The 16002-nt window shown below is 40.4% G+C and overlaps 1 protein-coding gene and 1 pseudogene across 1 annotated transcript; both read left to right on the top strand.

The window, feature by feature from the left end:
* Positions 255-1129, top strand: OR2A7BP (olfactory receptor family 2 subfamily A member 7B, pseudogene; annotated as a pseudogene).
* Positions 5024-6132, top strand: OR2A61 (olfactory receptor family 2 subfamily A member 61). The gene has a single exon (XM_010804715.3). It carries the CDS (start codon positions 5033-5035, stop codon positions 5948-5950), a length of 918 nt encoding a protein of 305 aa, XP_010803017.1. The 5' UTR covers positions 5024-5032; the 3' UTR covers positions 5951-6132.
* The last annotated feature ends 9870 nt before the right edge of the window (positions 6133-16002 follow it).

Below are 16002 nucleotides of genomic sequence, written 5' to 3' on the forward strand. Positions count from 1 at the left end.
ACTTATTTTGAAAATTTAGCCTCTTAAAAACTTAACAAGAAAGAAAATATATGTATATATGTGTTTATGTATATGTATACATTTTAGGATTACCAAATATATTATTTAAAATTTCATTTAAAAACACAAAAAATCACCAAAAGGGTTTCTGAATACATTTTTACACCACAGAAAGGTATAAGGTGACACAGCTCTCTTTTAAGAGACTTCTCTTTAACCCTGGACATTAACTCAGTTCCTTCTGTAGTAGGGCTATGGGAGACAATATGTCCTCTGTCACTGAGTTCATCCTACTTGGATTTCCTGTTGATACAAGGACTCAGATGCTCCTCTTTGGGCCTTCTCCCTGTTCTATGTCCTCACCCTGCTGGGGAACGGGGTCATCCTGGGGCTCATCTCACTGGACCCCAGACTGCACACCCCCATGTACTTCTTCCTCTCACACCTGGCCATCGCTGACATGGCCTACGCCTGCAGCACAGTGCCCCAGATGCTGGTCAACCTCCTGAGTCCAGCCAAGCCTGTCTCCTTTGCTGGCTGCATCACACAGACCTTTCTCTTCTTGACATTTGCGGTCACAGAATGTCTTCTCCTGGTGGTGATGTCCTATGATCGGTATGTGGCCATCTGCCACCCCCTCCGGTATTCAGTCATCATGAGCTGGACAGTCTGCATCATGCTGGTGGTGACTTCCTGGACCATTGGAGTCCTTCTGTCTTTGGTTCATCTAGTGTTACTTATGCCTTTACCCTTCTGCATGGCCCAGAAAATCGATCATTTCTTCTGTGAAATCATGGCTGTTCTCAAACTTGCTTGCGCAGACACACACATCAATGAGCTTATGGTATTGGCTGGAGCAGTTTCTGTGCTAGTGGGACCCTTCTCCTCAGTTATAATCTCGTATGTGTGCATCTTCCATGCCATCCTTAGACTCCAGTCAGGGGAAGGGCAAAGCAAAGCCTTCTCCACCTGCTCATCTCACCTCTGTGTGGTCGGACTTTTTTATGGCACAGCCATTATCATGTATGTTGGACCCAGATATGGGAACCCCAAGGAACAGAAGAAATGTCTTCTCCTGTTTCACAGCCTTTTCAACCCCATGCTCAATCCCCTTATCTATACTCTTTTTTTTTTTTTTAATTTTATTTTATTTTTAAACTTTACATAATTGTATTAGTTTTGCCAAATATCAAAATGAATCCACCACAGGTATACATGTGTTCCCCATCCTGAACCCTCCTCCCTCCACCCTCCCCATACCATCCCTCTGGGTCGTCCCAGTGCACTAGCCCCAAGCATCCAGTATCATGCATCGAACCTGGACTGGCAACTCGTTTCTTACATGATATTTTACATGTTACAATGTCATTCTCCCAAATCTTCCCACCCTCTCCCTCTCCCACAGAGTCCATAAGACTGTTCCATACATCAGTGTCTCTTTTGCTGTCTCGTACACAGGGTTATTGTTACCATCTTTCTAAATTCCATATATATGCGTTAGAATACTGTATTTATGTTTTTCCTTCTGGCTTACTTCACTCTGTATAATAGGCTCCAGTTTCATCCACCTCATTAGAACTGATTCAAATGTATTCTTTTTAATGGCTGAGTAATACTCCATTGTGCATATGTACCACAGCTTTCTTATCCATTCATCTGCTGATGGACATCTAGGTTGCTTCCATGTCTTGGCTATTATAAACAGTGCTGCAAAGCCACAGTTATCAAGACAGTATGGTACTGGCACAAAGACAGAAATATTGATCAATGGAATAAAATAGAAAGCCCAGAGATAAATCCACGCACATATGGACACCTTATCTTCGACAAAGGAGGCAAGAATATACAATGGATTAAAGACAATCTCTTTAACAAGTGGTGCTGGGAAATCTGGTCAACCACTTGTAAAAGAATGAAACTGGACCACTTTCTAACACCATACACAAAAATAAACTCAAAATGGATTAAAGATCTAAATGTAAGACCAGAAACTATAAAACTCCTAGAGGAGAACATAGGCAAAACACTCTCCGACATACATCACAGCAGGATCCTCTATGACCCACCTCCCAGAATATTGGAAATAAAAGCAAAAATAAACAAATGGGACCTAATTAACCTTAAAAGCTTCTGCACATCAAAGGAAACTATTAGCAAGGTGAAAAGACAGCCTTCAGAATGGGAGAAAATAATAGCAAATGAAGCAACCGACAAACAACTAATCTCAAAAATATACAAGCAACTCCTACAGCTCAACTCCAGAAAAATAAACGACCCAATCAAAAAATGGGCCAAAGAACTAAATAGACATTTCTCCAAAAAAGACATACAGATGGCTAACAAACACATGAAAAGATGCTCAACATCACTCATTATCAGAGAAATGCAAATCAAAACCACTATGAGGTACCATTTCACACCAGTCAGAATGGCTGCGATCCAAAAGTCTACAAATAATAAATGCTGGAGAGGGTGTGGAGAAAAGGGAACCCTCTTACACTGTTGGTGGGAATGCAAACTAGTACAGCCACTATGGAGAACAGTGTGGAGATTCCTTAAAAAACTGGAAATAGAACTGCCTTATGATCCAGCAACCCCACTGCTGGGCATACACACTGAGGAAACCAGAAGGGAAAGAGACACGTGTACCCTTATCTATACTCTTAAGAATTCAGAAGTTAAGAATGCCATTAAGAGAGTGCTGGGAATAGAGAGTTTTATGAAAAGATGATCGCATCAGTGTTGACAATGACCTAGGAGGATATTATTTCAAAAGCTCTCAAGCCCAACCCCTCATAAGATTATTTGAGATGCTTATTAAAAATGGAGTAAATCTCCTGACCCACCATTAGATCACTGATTCAGTAGATGTGGGAAGTATTTTAGAAAACTGGATTTTTGAATATTATCATTATCCAAATATTACCAATAGCAATTTATGATGCTATTGAATGTTATAGACCAATATTTGAAAGTCACAGATGTAGAATAACACGCTTTATAATTTCTTCATCAAGCTATGTTCCAGCCCCGTATCCCCCGAAACGTTTTCCTCAAATCATGCAGTATTTGTCTTTCTGTGTCTCATTTATCTCACTAAGCAGAATGCCCTCCAGGTCCGTTCATGTCACAAATGTCAGGATTCCCTTCTTTTTGTGGCTGAACACACACACTCTCTCTACTTCTTATCCTCTCATCTGCTGGTGAACACTTGGGTGGTTTCCTTTCCTTGACTATTGTGAGTAATGCTGGTATGAACATGGGGGCACAGATAACTTTTTGAGTTAGTGTTCTTTATTTTCCTTTAGATAAATGGCCAGGAGAAATTGCTAGATCATATGGTAATTCCATTTTTATTTTCAGGGAAAACTTTTATATTGTTTTACACAGTAACTGTAACAATTTTCACTTCTACCAACAGTGTAAAAGGGTTCCCTTTTCTTCACATCTTTGTCAACATTTGTCATCTTTTATCTTTTTGATCATAACCATTCTAACAGGCATGATGTGATATGTCACTGTGATATTGATTTGCATTTGTCTGATATTGACTGATACTGAGTAATGTTTCAGGTCCCTTTGGCTATCTGTATGTATTCTTTGGGAAAATGTCCATTCAGATTCTTTACTCACATTTAGATTGGATTATTGGCAACAAAGGTCCATCTAGTCACGGTTATGGTTTTTCCAGTAATCATGTATGGATGTGAGAGTTGGACTATAAAGAAAGCTGAGCGCCGAAGAATTGATGATTTTGAACTGTGGTGTTGGAGAAGACTCTTGAGAGTCTCTTGGACTGCAAGGAGATCCAACCAGTCCATCCTAAAGGAGATCAGTCCTGGGTGTTCATTGGAGGGACTGATGTTGAAGCTGAAACTCCAATACTTTGGCCACCTGATATGAAGAGCTGACTCATTTGAAAAGACCCTGATGCTGGGAAAGATTGAGGGCAGGAGGAGAAGGGGGTGACAGAGGATGAGATGGTTGGATGGCATCACCAACTCAATGGACATGAGTTTGGGTAGCCTCCGGGAGTTGGTGATGGACGGGGAGGCCTGGCATGCTGAATTCATGGGGTCACAAAGAGTCGGACACGACTGAGCGACTGAACTGCACTGATTAGTTTTTTTGCTGCTGAGTTGTATGTGGTTTTTTAAATATATATTTTGAATATTAACCCCTTGTTCAATATATATGGTTTGCAAGTATCTTTTCCCATGCCTTATGTTGTCTTTTCATTGTGTTAATCTTTTTATTTCTTTGCTGTGCAGAACCTTTTTAGTTTGAGGTAGTTCCACTTGTTTATTTTTTATTTGCTTTAGATGTTATGTCAAAAAATTCATTGCCAAAGCCACATCAAGGATCTTTTATTTTATGTTTTATTTATTTCTTTGTAGTTTCAGTTCTTATGTTTAAGACTTTAATCCACTGTGTATTAATTTTTGTGAGTGGTGTAAGATAGGAGTCTACTTTCATTCTTTTATATATGAATATCCAATGTGCACATTTACTGAAGAGACTATCCTTTCTCCACTGAGTATTCTTGGCTCCCTTGTTAAATATTAGTTGAACATATTTGCAGGGATTTATTTCTGTGCCCTCAGTCCTGTTTAATTGGCCTGTGTTTCTGTTTTTATGCAGGTAACGTATTGTTTTGACTACTGTTCTGTTCGGTTCAGTTCAGTCGCTCAGTCGTGTCCGACTCTTTGCGACCCCATGAATCGCAGCACAACAGGCCTCCCTGTCCATCACCGACACCTGGAGTTCACTCAGACTCATGTCCATCGAGTCAGTGATGCCATCCAGCCATCTCATCCTCTGTCATCCCCTTCTCCTCCTGCCCCCAATCCCTCCCAGCATCAGAGTCTTTTCCAATGAGTCAACTCTTCACATGGGGTGGCCAAAGTACTGGAGTTTCAGCTTTAGCATCATTCCTTCCAAAGAAATCCCAGGGCTTATCTCCTTCAGAATGGACTGGTTGGATCTCCTTGCAGTCTGGTTCTCTTTTAATAGTGAAATAGAGAAAAATCAGATGATGGTTACAAAGTTCATCCTACTAGGATTTTGTCTTGGTCCAAGGATCTGCTTATTCCTCTTTGGGCTCTTCTTCCTATTCTATGTCCTGACCCTGCTGGGGAATGGGGTCATCCTGGGGCTCATCTCACTGGACTGCAGACTGCACACCTCCATGTACTTCTTCCTGTCACACCTGGCCATCGCTGACATGGCCTACGCCTGCAGCACAGTGCCCCAGATGCTGGTCAACCTCCTGAGTCCAGCCAAGCCCATCTCCTTTGCTGGCTGCATCACACAGACCTTTCTCTTTTTGAGTTTTGCTCACACCGAGTGTGTGCTCCAGGTGGTGATGTCCTATGATCGGTATGTGGCCATCTGCCACCCACTCTGGTATTCTGTCATTGTGAGCTGGAGAGTCGGCATCAGCCTGGTGGGGACTTCCTGGGCATGTGGCTCCCTCCTGGCCCTGGTCCACGTGGGTCTCGTCCTGAGGCTGCCCTACTGTGGGCCTCATGAAATCAACCACTTCTTCTGTGAAATCCTGTCTGTTCTCAAGCTGGCCTGTACTGACACTAAACTCAACCAACTTGTCATCTTTGCTGCTTCTGTGTTTGTCTTCGTCGGGCCCCTCTGCCTGCTGCTGGGCTCCTATGTGTGCATCCTGGCCGCCATCCTGAGGATCCAGTCAGCTGAGGGCTGCAGGAAGGCCTTCTCCACCTGCTCCTCCCACCTCTGCATGGTCGGGCTCTTCTTTGGCAGTGTCATCATCATGTCCATGGCCCCCAAGTCCTGCCACCCTGAGGAGAAGCAGAAGATCCTTTCCCTGTTTTATAGTCTTTTCAACCCCATGCTGAACCCGCTGATCTACAGCTTGAAGAGCAAAGAGGTCAAGGGTGCCTTGAGGAGAGCACTATTCAAGGAGAGTCATTTCTAACTGGTGATATTTGAATCCAAAAAAGTTCTCTGCTTTCTTATGTGTGCCTTGATGACACAAGAATAAGATTTCCCTCTACCTTTGAAGGAAAATTTTTAGCTATATTGCTTTCATTGATTTTTCTTTCATATGTGATTTTATTGTTATTGTTCAGTCACTAAGCATGTCCCATGAATTCCATGAACTGCACTCTAGGCTTTCCTGTCTTTCACTATCTCCCAGAGTTTGCTCAAATTCATGTCCATTGAGTCAGTGATGCTATCCCACCATCTCATCTTAGGTCACCCACTTCTCCTGTCCTCAGTCTTTCCCAGCATCAGAGTCTTCCAATGAGTCAGCTCTTCACATCAGGTGGCCAAAGTATTGGAGCTTCCACTTCAGCATCAGTCCTTCCAGTCAACATTCAGGGTTGATTTCCTCTGGGATTTACTGGTTTGACCTCCTTGCAGTCCAAGGGACTCTCCAGAGTTTTCTCCAGCAACACACTTCAAAAGCATTAGTTCTTTGGCACTCACCCGTCTTTATGGTCCAACTCTCATATCAGTACATGACTACTGGAAAATCCATAGCTTGGATTATACTATGATCTTTTTCTTTGATTGCTCTGAATTTAATATCTCTGGAATTAACTTTTATTTAAATTGATTTCCTGAGTCTACAAATTTGAGTAGTCTTTCCACTGCCCTAACTATATTAGCTCATCAATGGTATAGGTCACAAGATGTGGAAGAAAAAAAAAAAGTTATGAAGGGAAGTGATCTTGAAAGCCTGGATGCACACTTGTCCACTCTCAAAAATTGCACCCCCCTGCTCAAGAGGAAGTCAGAGATGTCTAGCTAGTTGTGCTCCATGATGTTGAAAAATCTCATATGAAAATTGTCGAGTCATATTAGGGAGCAGGCTGATTGAAGGAACATAATTAATACAAGGTATTTTGGAGATCCAAACCCGTCAATCCAAAAGGAACTGGACTGCAAGGAGATCCAACTAGTCAATCCTAAAGGAAATCAGCCCTGAATATTCATTGGAAGGACTGATGCTGAAGCTAAAACTCCAATACTTTGGCTACCTGATGTGAAAAACTGACTCCTTGGGAAAGACCCTGATGCTGGGAAAGATTGAAGGCAGGAGAAAGGGACAACAGAGGATGAGATGGTTGGATCACATCACCTACACAATGGACATGAGTGTGAGCAAGCTCTGGGAGTTGGTGATAGACAGGGAAGCCTGGTGTGCTGCAGTCCATTGGGGTCACAAGGAGTCAAACATGACTGAGCGACTAAACTGAAAGAGAGTTTCTCCTGTTTTGGAGAAAACAGGAAAGATAAAGGAAAAGCTTGCTGATGGGATGGAAATAGTATGTTGTTTACAGCTTTGGGGGTAAACTGATTAGCTCATGGCTACTAAAAGAATAAAACTGGGTGGATAATGCGTACAAATACTTTCTGTTGACTTCGATTCCTAGAAAATTTTGTGTGTTGTATGTGAGTTATGTAGATGTACAGATTGTCTCTGTATATTATTTTCTAGTGTCTTTTCAACAGTAATTTCATAGGAAATTTTACCTGATAGTGTAAGTGGCTAGCATGGTATGACTGGCTCTTCTGCCTTGTGGTAATTAATTCTGCTTTACAAACCCAGTGGTCAGAGTTGAGTCCCATATGTTTGACATAATTTTTTCAGGGTGTTACTTTTACATCCACTTTATAACTTGCCCTGAGACAAGGGTGGACACTTTCCTGCAGACTTTTCCTCAACTTCACGGTAACAGTGAACAGAAGGGTTGTTCAGTAGAATAAGGGTGTGTCCTTCATTTGGGGTTTAGTAACTTCTCAACCCTACTCTTAATCACTGTGTGTGGGCAACAGAGCTTACTGAATGTAGAAACAAAGTGGGTTTTTACAATAAGAGTTAAGGTTTGAATTAATCACCCAGTGCTGTACACTTCATACTTATATAGATCATTTACATGGATCATCTCGTTCAGTCATCATAACATATCCCAGAAGAGGGTCTTATTATCAGTCTGTTTTATGCATGTACCAGAAAAACAGTGTCAGACTTTTACCTGGACAGTCTGACTCCCAAGCCTTGTGTTCTTAACCATAACAATGTCATAGGTCAATATCATTGTAATTCAGTAAAGAAGAAGTCTAAGATATCCCAAGGAAGAATATGTTAACTGAAGAAGTATCTCTGCACTGTCTCACATATTCAATGTGAGCTGCTCTTTGCTCTCCGAGGACTGGAAGATCAGAGACCATTTATGAGAGGTTGGTTGTCCTGGACAGTAAAACCTATGGACAGAGTTGCAAAAGTTATGGGACTTTTAGAGGAATACAAACCATGAAGAAGGTGAAAATTAAGTCTACTCTCACTGAGATTGGGGATTTAGTTCAGCTAAGATCAAAAGTCATTACAAAGACATCAACACCCTCTGTCTTTCTCTCTCTCTATCTCCATCTCTGATTTTGTCTCTCTGTTTCTCTCACTACAAACCAGGCACTGCACTTTACAAGAATTATTTCATTTCATCCTCAAAATAGCTCTTTGAGGCAAGAGACAATCCCCACTTTACACATAAGGAAATGGAGGCAGAGGGACTGAGTAACTCACCCAGTTCACAGCGAATGACAATCCAGTTCAGGATTGTACTAAGGCAGTCTGATTCTTGACCCTATAATCATTACCACTGGGTAATGGCCTCTTTAGAGCAGATCTATAGGTAAAAATCATGGAAATCGAGAGGCTGAAACAAATTAAATGACTCAGACCAGTGAGGGCACTGGGATTTAGATAGAAAGGACTTGCATTTGCTAAAGAAAGTAGCTTGACTCCAAAGTGAGATGTGAACTGTGGGTGTAGTAACAAGGAAGAAGTGTGGCTCCAAGGGTCAGAGAAGGAGGCGGTTCTCTGGAAATGAGCTGGGAAGTGAAAGAGAACCAATGCAAGAGAAGACTGATGCCACAGTTTCTCACTGGGTCCTCACCAGCAGAAAACAGGCAGAATGGATGTTTAATAGTATTTTATCTAAAAAGAGCCCTTTCCCAAGACAAACATCCCATTTGTTTATTTTTTAATTTTTTTTTAAATTTTATTTTTAAACTTTACAATATTGTATTGGTTTTGCCAAATATCAAAATGAATCCGCCACAGGTATACATGTGTTCCCCATCCTGAACCCTCTTCCCTCCTCCCTCCCCATACCATCCCTCTGGGTCATCCCAGTGCACCAGCCCCAAGCATCCAGTATCGTGTGTCGAACCTGGACTGGCGACTCGTTCCATATATGATGTTATACGTATTTCAATGCCATTCTCCCAAATCTTCCAACCCTCTCCCTCTCCCACAGAGTCCAAAAGACTGTTCTATACATCAGTGTCTCTTTTGCTGTCTCATATACAGGGTTATTGTTACCATCTTTCTAAATTCCATATATATGCATTAGTATACTGTATTGGTGTTTTTCTTTCTGGCTTACTTCACTCTGTATAATAGGCTCCAGTTTCATCCACCTCATTAGAACCGATTCAAATGTATTCTTTTTAATGGCTGAGTAATACTCCATTGTGTACATGTACCACAGCTTTCTTATCCATTCATCTGCTGATGGACATCTAGGTTGCTTCCATGTCCTGGCTATTATAAACAGTGCTGCGATGAACATTGGGGTACACGTGTCTCTTTCCCTTCTGGTTTCCTCAGTGTGTGTGCCCAGCAGTGGGATTGCTGGATCATAAAGCAGTTCTATTTCCAGTTTTTTAAGGAATCTCCACACTCTTCTCCATAGTGGCTGTACTAGTTTGCATTCCCACCAACAGCGTAAGAGGGTTCCCTTTTTCTCCACACCCTCTCCAGCATTTATTGCTTGTAGACTTTTGGATCGCAGCCATTCTGACTGGTGTGAAATGGTACCTCATAGTGGTTTTGATTTGCATTTCTCTGATAATGAGTGATGTTGAGCATCTTTTTATGTGTTTGTTAGCCATCTGTATGTCTTCTTCGGAGAAATGTCTATTTAGTTCTTTGGCCCATTTTTTGATTGGGTCATTTATTTTTCTGGAATTGAGCTGTAGGAGTTGCTTGCTTTAATTTCCGTTACTCCAGAAGGGAGGTCAAAGAACATCTCACTGCTGTTAATGTCAAAGAGTGTTCTGCCTATATTTTCCCCTAAGAGTTTTATAGCTTCTGGCCTTTCATTTAGGTCTTTAATCCATTCAGAGTTTATTTTTGTGTATGGTGTTAGGGAGTGTTCTAATTTCATTCTTTTGTGTGAGCTGCCTGTTTTCCCAACACCACTTATTAAAGAGACTGTCATTTCTCCATTGTATATTCCTATCTCCTTTGTCAAAGACAAGGTGCCCAGAGGTGTGTAGGTTTATCTCTGGGCTCTCTATCTTATTCCATTGGTCTATATTTCTGTTTTTGTGCCAGGACTATATTGTCTAGATTACTGTAGCCTTGTAGTATAGTTTGAAATCAGGAAGGTTGATTCCTCCCACTCCATTTTTCTTTCTCAAGATTGCTTTGGCCATTCAGTCTTTTGTGTTTTCATACAAATTGTAAAATTTCTTGTTCCAGTTCTGAGGAAAATGCCAATGGTAATTTGACAGGGATTTCATTGAATCTGAGGATTATTTTGTGTAGTATAGTCATTTTGACAATAAATTCTTCCAATCCAAGAAAATGATATATCTCTCCATCTGTTTGTGTCATCTTGATTTCTTTCAACAATGTCTTAGAGTTTTCTGCATACAAGTCTTTTGTCTCCTTAAGTAGGTTTATTCCTCAGTACTTTATTCTTTTTAATGCAGTAGTCAATAGAATTATTTCCTGAATTTCTACTCTTGACCTTATATTGTTAGTATATACAAATGCAACAGATTTCTGTGTATTAATTTTGTATCCTGCAACTTTACCAAATTCATTGATGAGCTCTAGCAGTTTTGTGGCAGCATCTTTAGGATTTTCTATGTATACTGTAATGCCATCTGCAAACAGTGACGTTTTTACTTCTCTTCCAGTTTGAATTCACTTTGTTTCTTTTTCTTCACTGGTTTCCATGTCTAGGAATCGAACTCGGGTCTCCCACATTGTGGGCAGATGCTTTACCATCTGAGCCACCAGGGAAGCCCTGGTAGGACTTCCAAAGTTACATTGAATAAAAGTTGCAAGAGAGGAATCCTCGTCTTGTTCCTGATCTTAGAGAAAGAGCTTTCAGCTTTTCACTATTGAGTATAATGTTAGAGTTTGTCATGTATGACCTGTATTATGTTGAGGTGTGTTCCCTCTGTGCCCACTTTATGAAGAGGTTTTTTTTTTTATCATAAATGGATATTGAATTTTATCAGAAACTTTTTCCTCATTTACTGAGATAATAGTATGATTTTTATTATTCAGTTCATTAATGTGGTGTATCACACTGATTAATTTGCAGATATTGAAAAAATCTTTGCATCCCTGGGATAAATCCCCCTTGATCATGGTGTATGATCCTTTTAATTTACTGTTAGATTCATTTCCTGGTATTTTGTTGAGGATTTCTGTCTATGTTCATCAATAATATTGGCTGTACTTTCTTTTCTCATGGTATCATTGTCCAGTTTTGGTATCAGGATGATTGCAGCCTCATGGAATGTGTTTGGAAGTATTCCTTCCTCTGAAATTTTTTGGAATAACTTTGGAGGATTAGGTGTTATTCTTTTCTACATTTTGGATGGAATTCACCTGTTAAGGCAACTTATGCTGGACTTTTGTTTACTGGGAATTTTTAAATCACTGGTTCCATATCAGTACTCGTATTATAGTTGGTCTGTACATATTTTTTTCAATTCTTCCTGTTAAGTCTTGAGAGATTGTACCTTCCTAAGAATTTGTCCGTTTCTTCTAAGTTATATGTTTTATTGGCATATAGTTGTTTATGAGACTTTATAGTCCACAAACTTCCCACTTTTTGAGCTAGGACATCGGTCTTTTGCTGCTGCCCTCAGACTGCAGCTTACACTATCAGCTATCCTGGTAACCAGACCTTTGGATTCAGACTGAACTACAACACTGATTCTCTTGAATATCCAGCTTGATGAGTGCAGGCCTGGGGACTTCTCAGCCTCAAGCAGGAAGATATTAGACATTGGACAGGGAAGCAGGGGCTGACTTAAGGTTTCTGCTGTGCTGTCTCTTCCACCCCTGGCTACTGAGCTGCAGAGAAGGCAGTATCTGCTGCTCCTGTAGGCTGCCCTGTTCTCCCTGAAGAGTTTCACTTTCTGACCAGGTGTGTTCAAGAAAACATAGGGGTAAGTCATTTGAGACAGAAATTGCTGGAGAGGAGTTCTTGAGTTGTCAAGAGGATGACATTTATAGTATAAGTTGTAGACTGGCCTTTGATGAAAAAAAGTAATAACTCCATAGGAAGAGCAGATAACTTAAGATAAATGCACAAATTCATTAACTTAGTCAGTGTGTGTGTTAGGATTGAATGAACTGTCATCTGATTGCATCCATTTTCTCAGTTATTCTCACTAAGTAGCTAAGACTATGGGTGGAAGGATTTATGTGAGATTTATTGAAAGAGAAAAAAAGAAACACCTGAGAGAAGAGACTAGGAAATACAGTAGGATTTCTGGGAACATCAAAGGCCAAATTGATGTGAATTCTCATGAATTTAAGGGATCTGAGTCATCATGTGTGTGTTTTTTTCTGTGATCTGTGGGTACAGGCAAAGTCTTGCATCATCTAAATTCAATGCTTACAACACTGCACTTACAACAGAGAGGGGACAATGACCTCTCTAAATGTAAGATGTATATTTAGGGGGAAATGTTTTCAAAATGGGACAAATACTGCTCTACTGAAGGGTAGAGCAGGAAAGCATTTAGGCAATAAAATTCAGTCTACGTGATTTTCCAAGTAGTGAGTAATATTTGCAATGGAAAATTTTGATAATTATTACATATTAACACTTTTCAGCTGATGGGGATAATTTACTCCCTGAGAAAGATCCAGTCCTTAGAAGGGCTACCTTAATAATTTCATGGGAAATCACATTTATTGCATCATGAATCAATCTTTCCAAAAGTAGGATATGGAGACAGGATCAATTTCAAGATCAAAGACATAATACATGTACATCCTTGGGAATTCTACTGTGGGATATAATCAGTGAAATAAAGTTTATCACTTAGATTTTTATTTCGAGTCTCTTGAGTACAGACATCTTTGCCATTCTTCCTCAGTTCTTACTTTTATGCAAAAGCAGATTCACATAAGTGCACACACATGCACTTGCACACGCACACACACACACACTCACAGATAATAATGCAAGAGACCCAAGAGAGGAGGAGTAGGAAAGACAGAATGGTGAGAATATGGTTTGTAATTTGTTCCCTGGATGCCACAGGTATGTCTCTGGGGGATGGGTTGCTTTCATTTAATCAGACTATAAAGCCCTCACATATATAGAAGATCCTGGGCACCCCTGAGTCCTGCCCTCCCCATCAGGGCAGAAAAGGGATCCGGGACTCATCATCTACTGCACTTGCTTCCGGGAGCAGGTGACTTAACTCCAGCCACTCCCCATCTCTGTGAGTTTTCTAGCCCAGTTTGGAAAAAATACCACAAGTAGTACCACGACTCCTCTTTATGTTAGTAGGAATCATTACTTTTTATACTGGTTAATGACTGACAGAGGAGCAGGGCAGAAGGCGGGCAGAAATCATCAGGTTTATGAAGGAGGAAAAGCCACCTTTGTGAAGACCCCTTTCTTGAACTGTGCTGAGGTCTCAGAGTCACATCTGATACACACGCTGTATAAACATAGGCTTCTTTTTCTTCTTAGTCAGACCCCTTCCCTGGTCACACGTATGGGAAGAGGCTGGTGAAATTCAATGTCCCTGAGTCGTGCTATCTAGCTGAAAGGGAAGTAAGAGACCTCTGACCCTGTTGCCTCCTGAAGCCGGAGGTGTGCCATTTACTACTTTTCATTTCTTCCTCTGCTGACCAGCTTCTCACACTACACTTGGAAACATCCTCCTGCCAGGATAGTGAGGAAAGCTAGCATCCTTTTCTTCTGCCCACAAGGGAGATGTTAGTAAGTGGCAGGACAAAATCCTATAGCTACTTGGTAAAGATCTCATCATTATTTCCTTTGTAGCAGGAAAGCGGGTACAGGAACCTATTTAGCTTACCCTGAATCCTTTTCCAGAATTTCTCTCCAGGGACAGTTGTCCTCATCTGAGGGAAAGCCTGCAGCATCTCCTGGAGGAGGTTAACATGGTACCATTGTCACTTTTCAAAGGTGGGGGGACAGTTCTAGGTGCTGAAAGTATGGCAAGATACCCCTACTATAAAACCAATTTCTTAGTTTGAAATGTGTTTGTACCTGGCAGATTTTCAGTGAATGTTTTTGCTTTTATTCTCTTCACATTTATTTAAGTCAATTTTTTTAAATAATGAAAAATGAAAATACATAATTTTTAAATTTTGCTAAATGCAAAATAAAGTCAGGAGAATCCTGTCAGTGTTTATGTTACGGAAAACACAGGACTCTCACAGACTTTCTCTAAGCTGCAGTAATTTGTTTATTTTCATCCATATTTCAGCATTCTAATCTTAGGATTCAAGTTAATATTACTGAGGCTAACAGAGTCTTCATATTCATACTAATCTGGCTTCTGCTGTGTAAAAGTGGAGAATGGATGGTTTTCTAACAGGAAGTTACTGGAAGGGCATTCTAAGTATCCCTGACTTGAGTTTGTAAGTGGTCAGGGTCCACTGAGGTGTGAGGTATTGGAGCAAAGGGTATCACTTCTGCAGCAGGTCAGAGAAAGCAGTGATCTCTCTCTGTAGACACCAGGGAAGGTGGGAGATGTTCTAAGACTAATGAAGATAAGGATATAGCCCTCTGATAATCATCTTGCAATATGTTTATTAATGTTGTTTATTATTTTCTTACTAAATAAACCTTTCTAAGCATATATATAATTGTATAGAAATTTAAATGTATTAACTGACTCTCCTCAATGGCATATTACTATATGATGTAGAATGTGACAAATATTTTCATTTAAATTACAATAACAACATGCCTGGACTGTAGAATTAACTTTAGATATATTGAATCTCTTGGAAGCTGGACTTAGAAGCTAATAGCAGATAACTGGGCTTCTTGGAGAGATGATGAAAAAAGGCATTTGCGAGCACAAGTCTGGAAGCCAAAGACTCAGGCAGTGTTACCAGGGAATGACTACTTGTAAAATTACACTGGCTAATGGAGATTAGATTTATCTGCAAATGCATGAATTTGTTTAGGAGGCAGATTCTTCATAAACTCAGTTACTAAGTCCCTCAGCAGACAACTCGGGACAGGAGAGCAGACCAGAGCTAGCAGTTAAACCAGCAGCCACCAGGTAAGCTCTTAATGCTTTTGCCGACATTTATAACATTTGATGTTCATGCTAAGGTTAGTTGTAACATTAGGACCTAAAACTTGGGTGTTAGAGACGTGCACTGAAAATGGATGCAGGCCTTGAAGTCACCTTTACTAGCTGGCTGACAACCTGCTTGAGAGCCTCTTCAACAGTCATTCGGTAGAGAAATCTCTGGTTAATTCTGCCTGGTACACACAGAGACTTGTCACTCTAAGAAGTTAGTAAACCAATGCTTGAAATATGCTGTATTTGCTCATTTGTTTCCTTTTAATTAATTTATTTATGTTAATTGAAGAATGATTACACTATGATATTGTGGTAGATTTTGCCATCCATCAACATGAATCAGCCACGGGTGACCATTTGATTTTTAATTTAGGGTTTGTTTTTTACATCGGTGTCTGATTATCTGTTTGTTTTACTCCAACAGCAGTGATTAAAAATAAGACTTTTCTGCAGTTTCAGGCTTTGAAGGATGACTGTATTCCTTGGTGAGTGTCCCTGAAACGACTTTGTACAGATTGTATAGCCTACATCCCATCCTAAATGTGCATTCCTGTTGTTAAAAATATGCTGAGCACTTTTCATGTGGTAAATGTGCCAGAAACTTTAATTCATTTACAT

Source organism: Bos taurus, chromosome 4 (genome assembly GCF_002263795.3).
Source record: "Bos taurus isolate L1 Dominette 01449 registration number 42190680 breed Hereford chromosome 4, ARS-UCD2.0, whole genome shotgun sequence".
NCBI lineage: Eukaryota > Metazoa > Chordata > Mammalia > Artiodactyla > Bovidae > Bos > Bos taurus.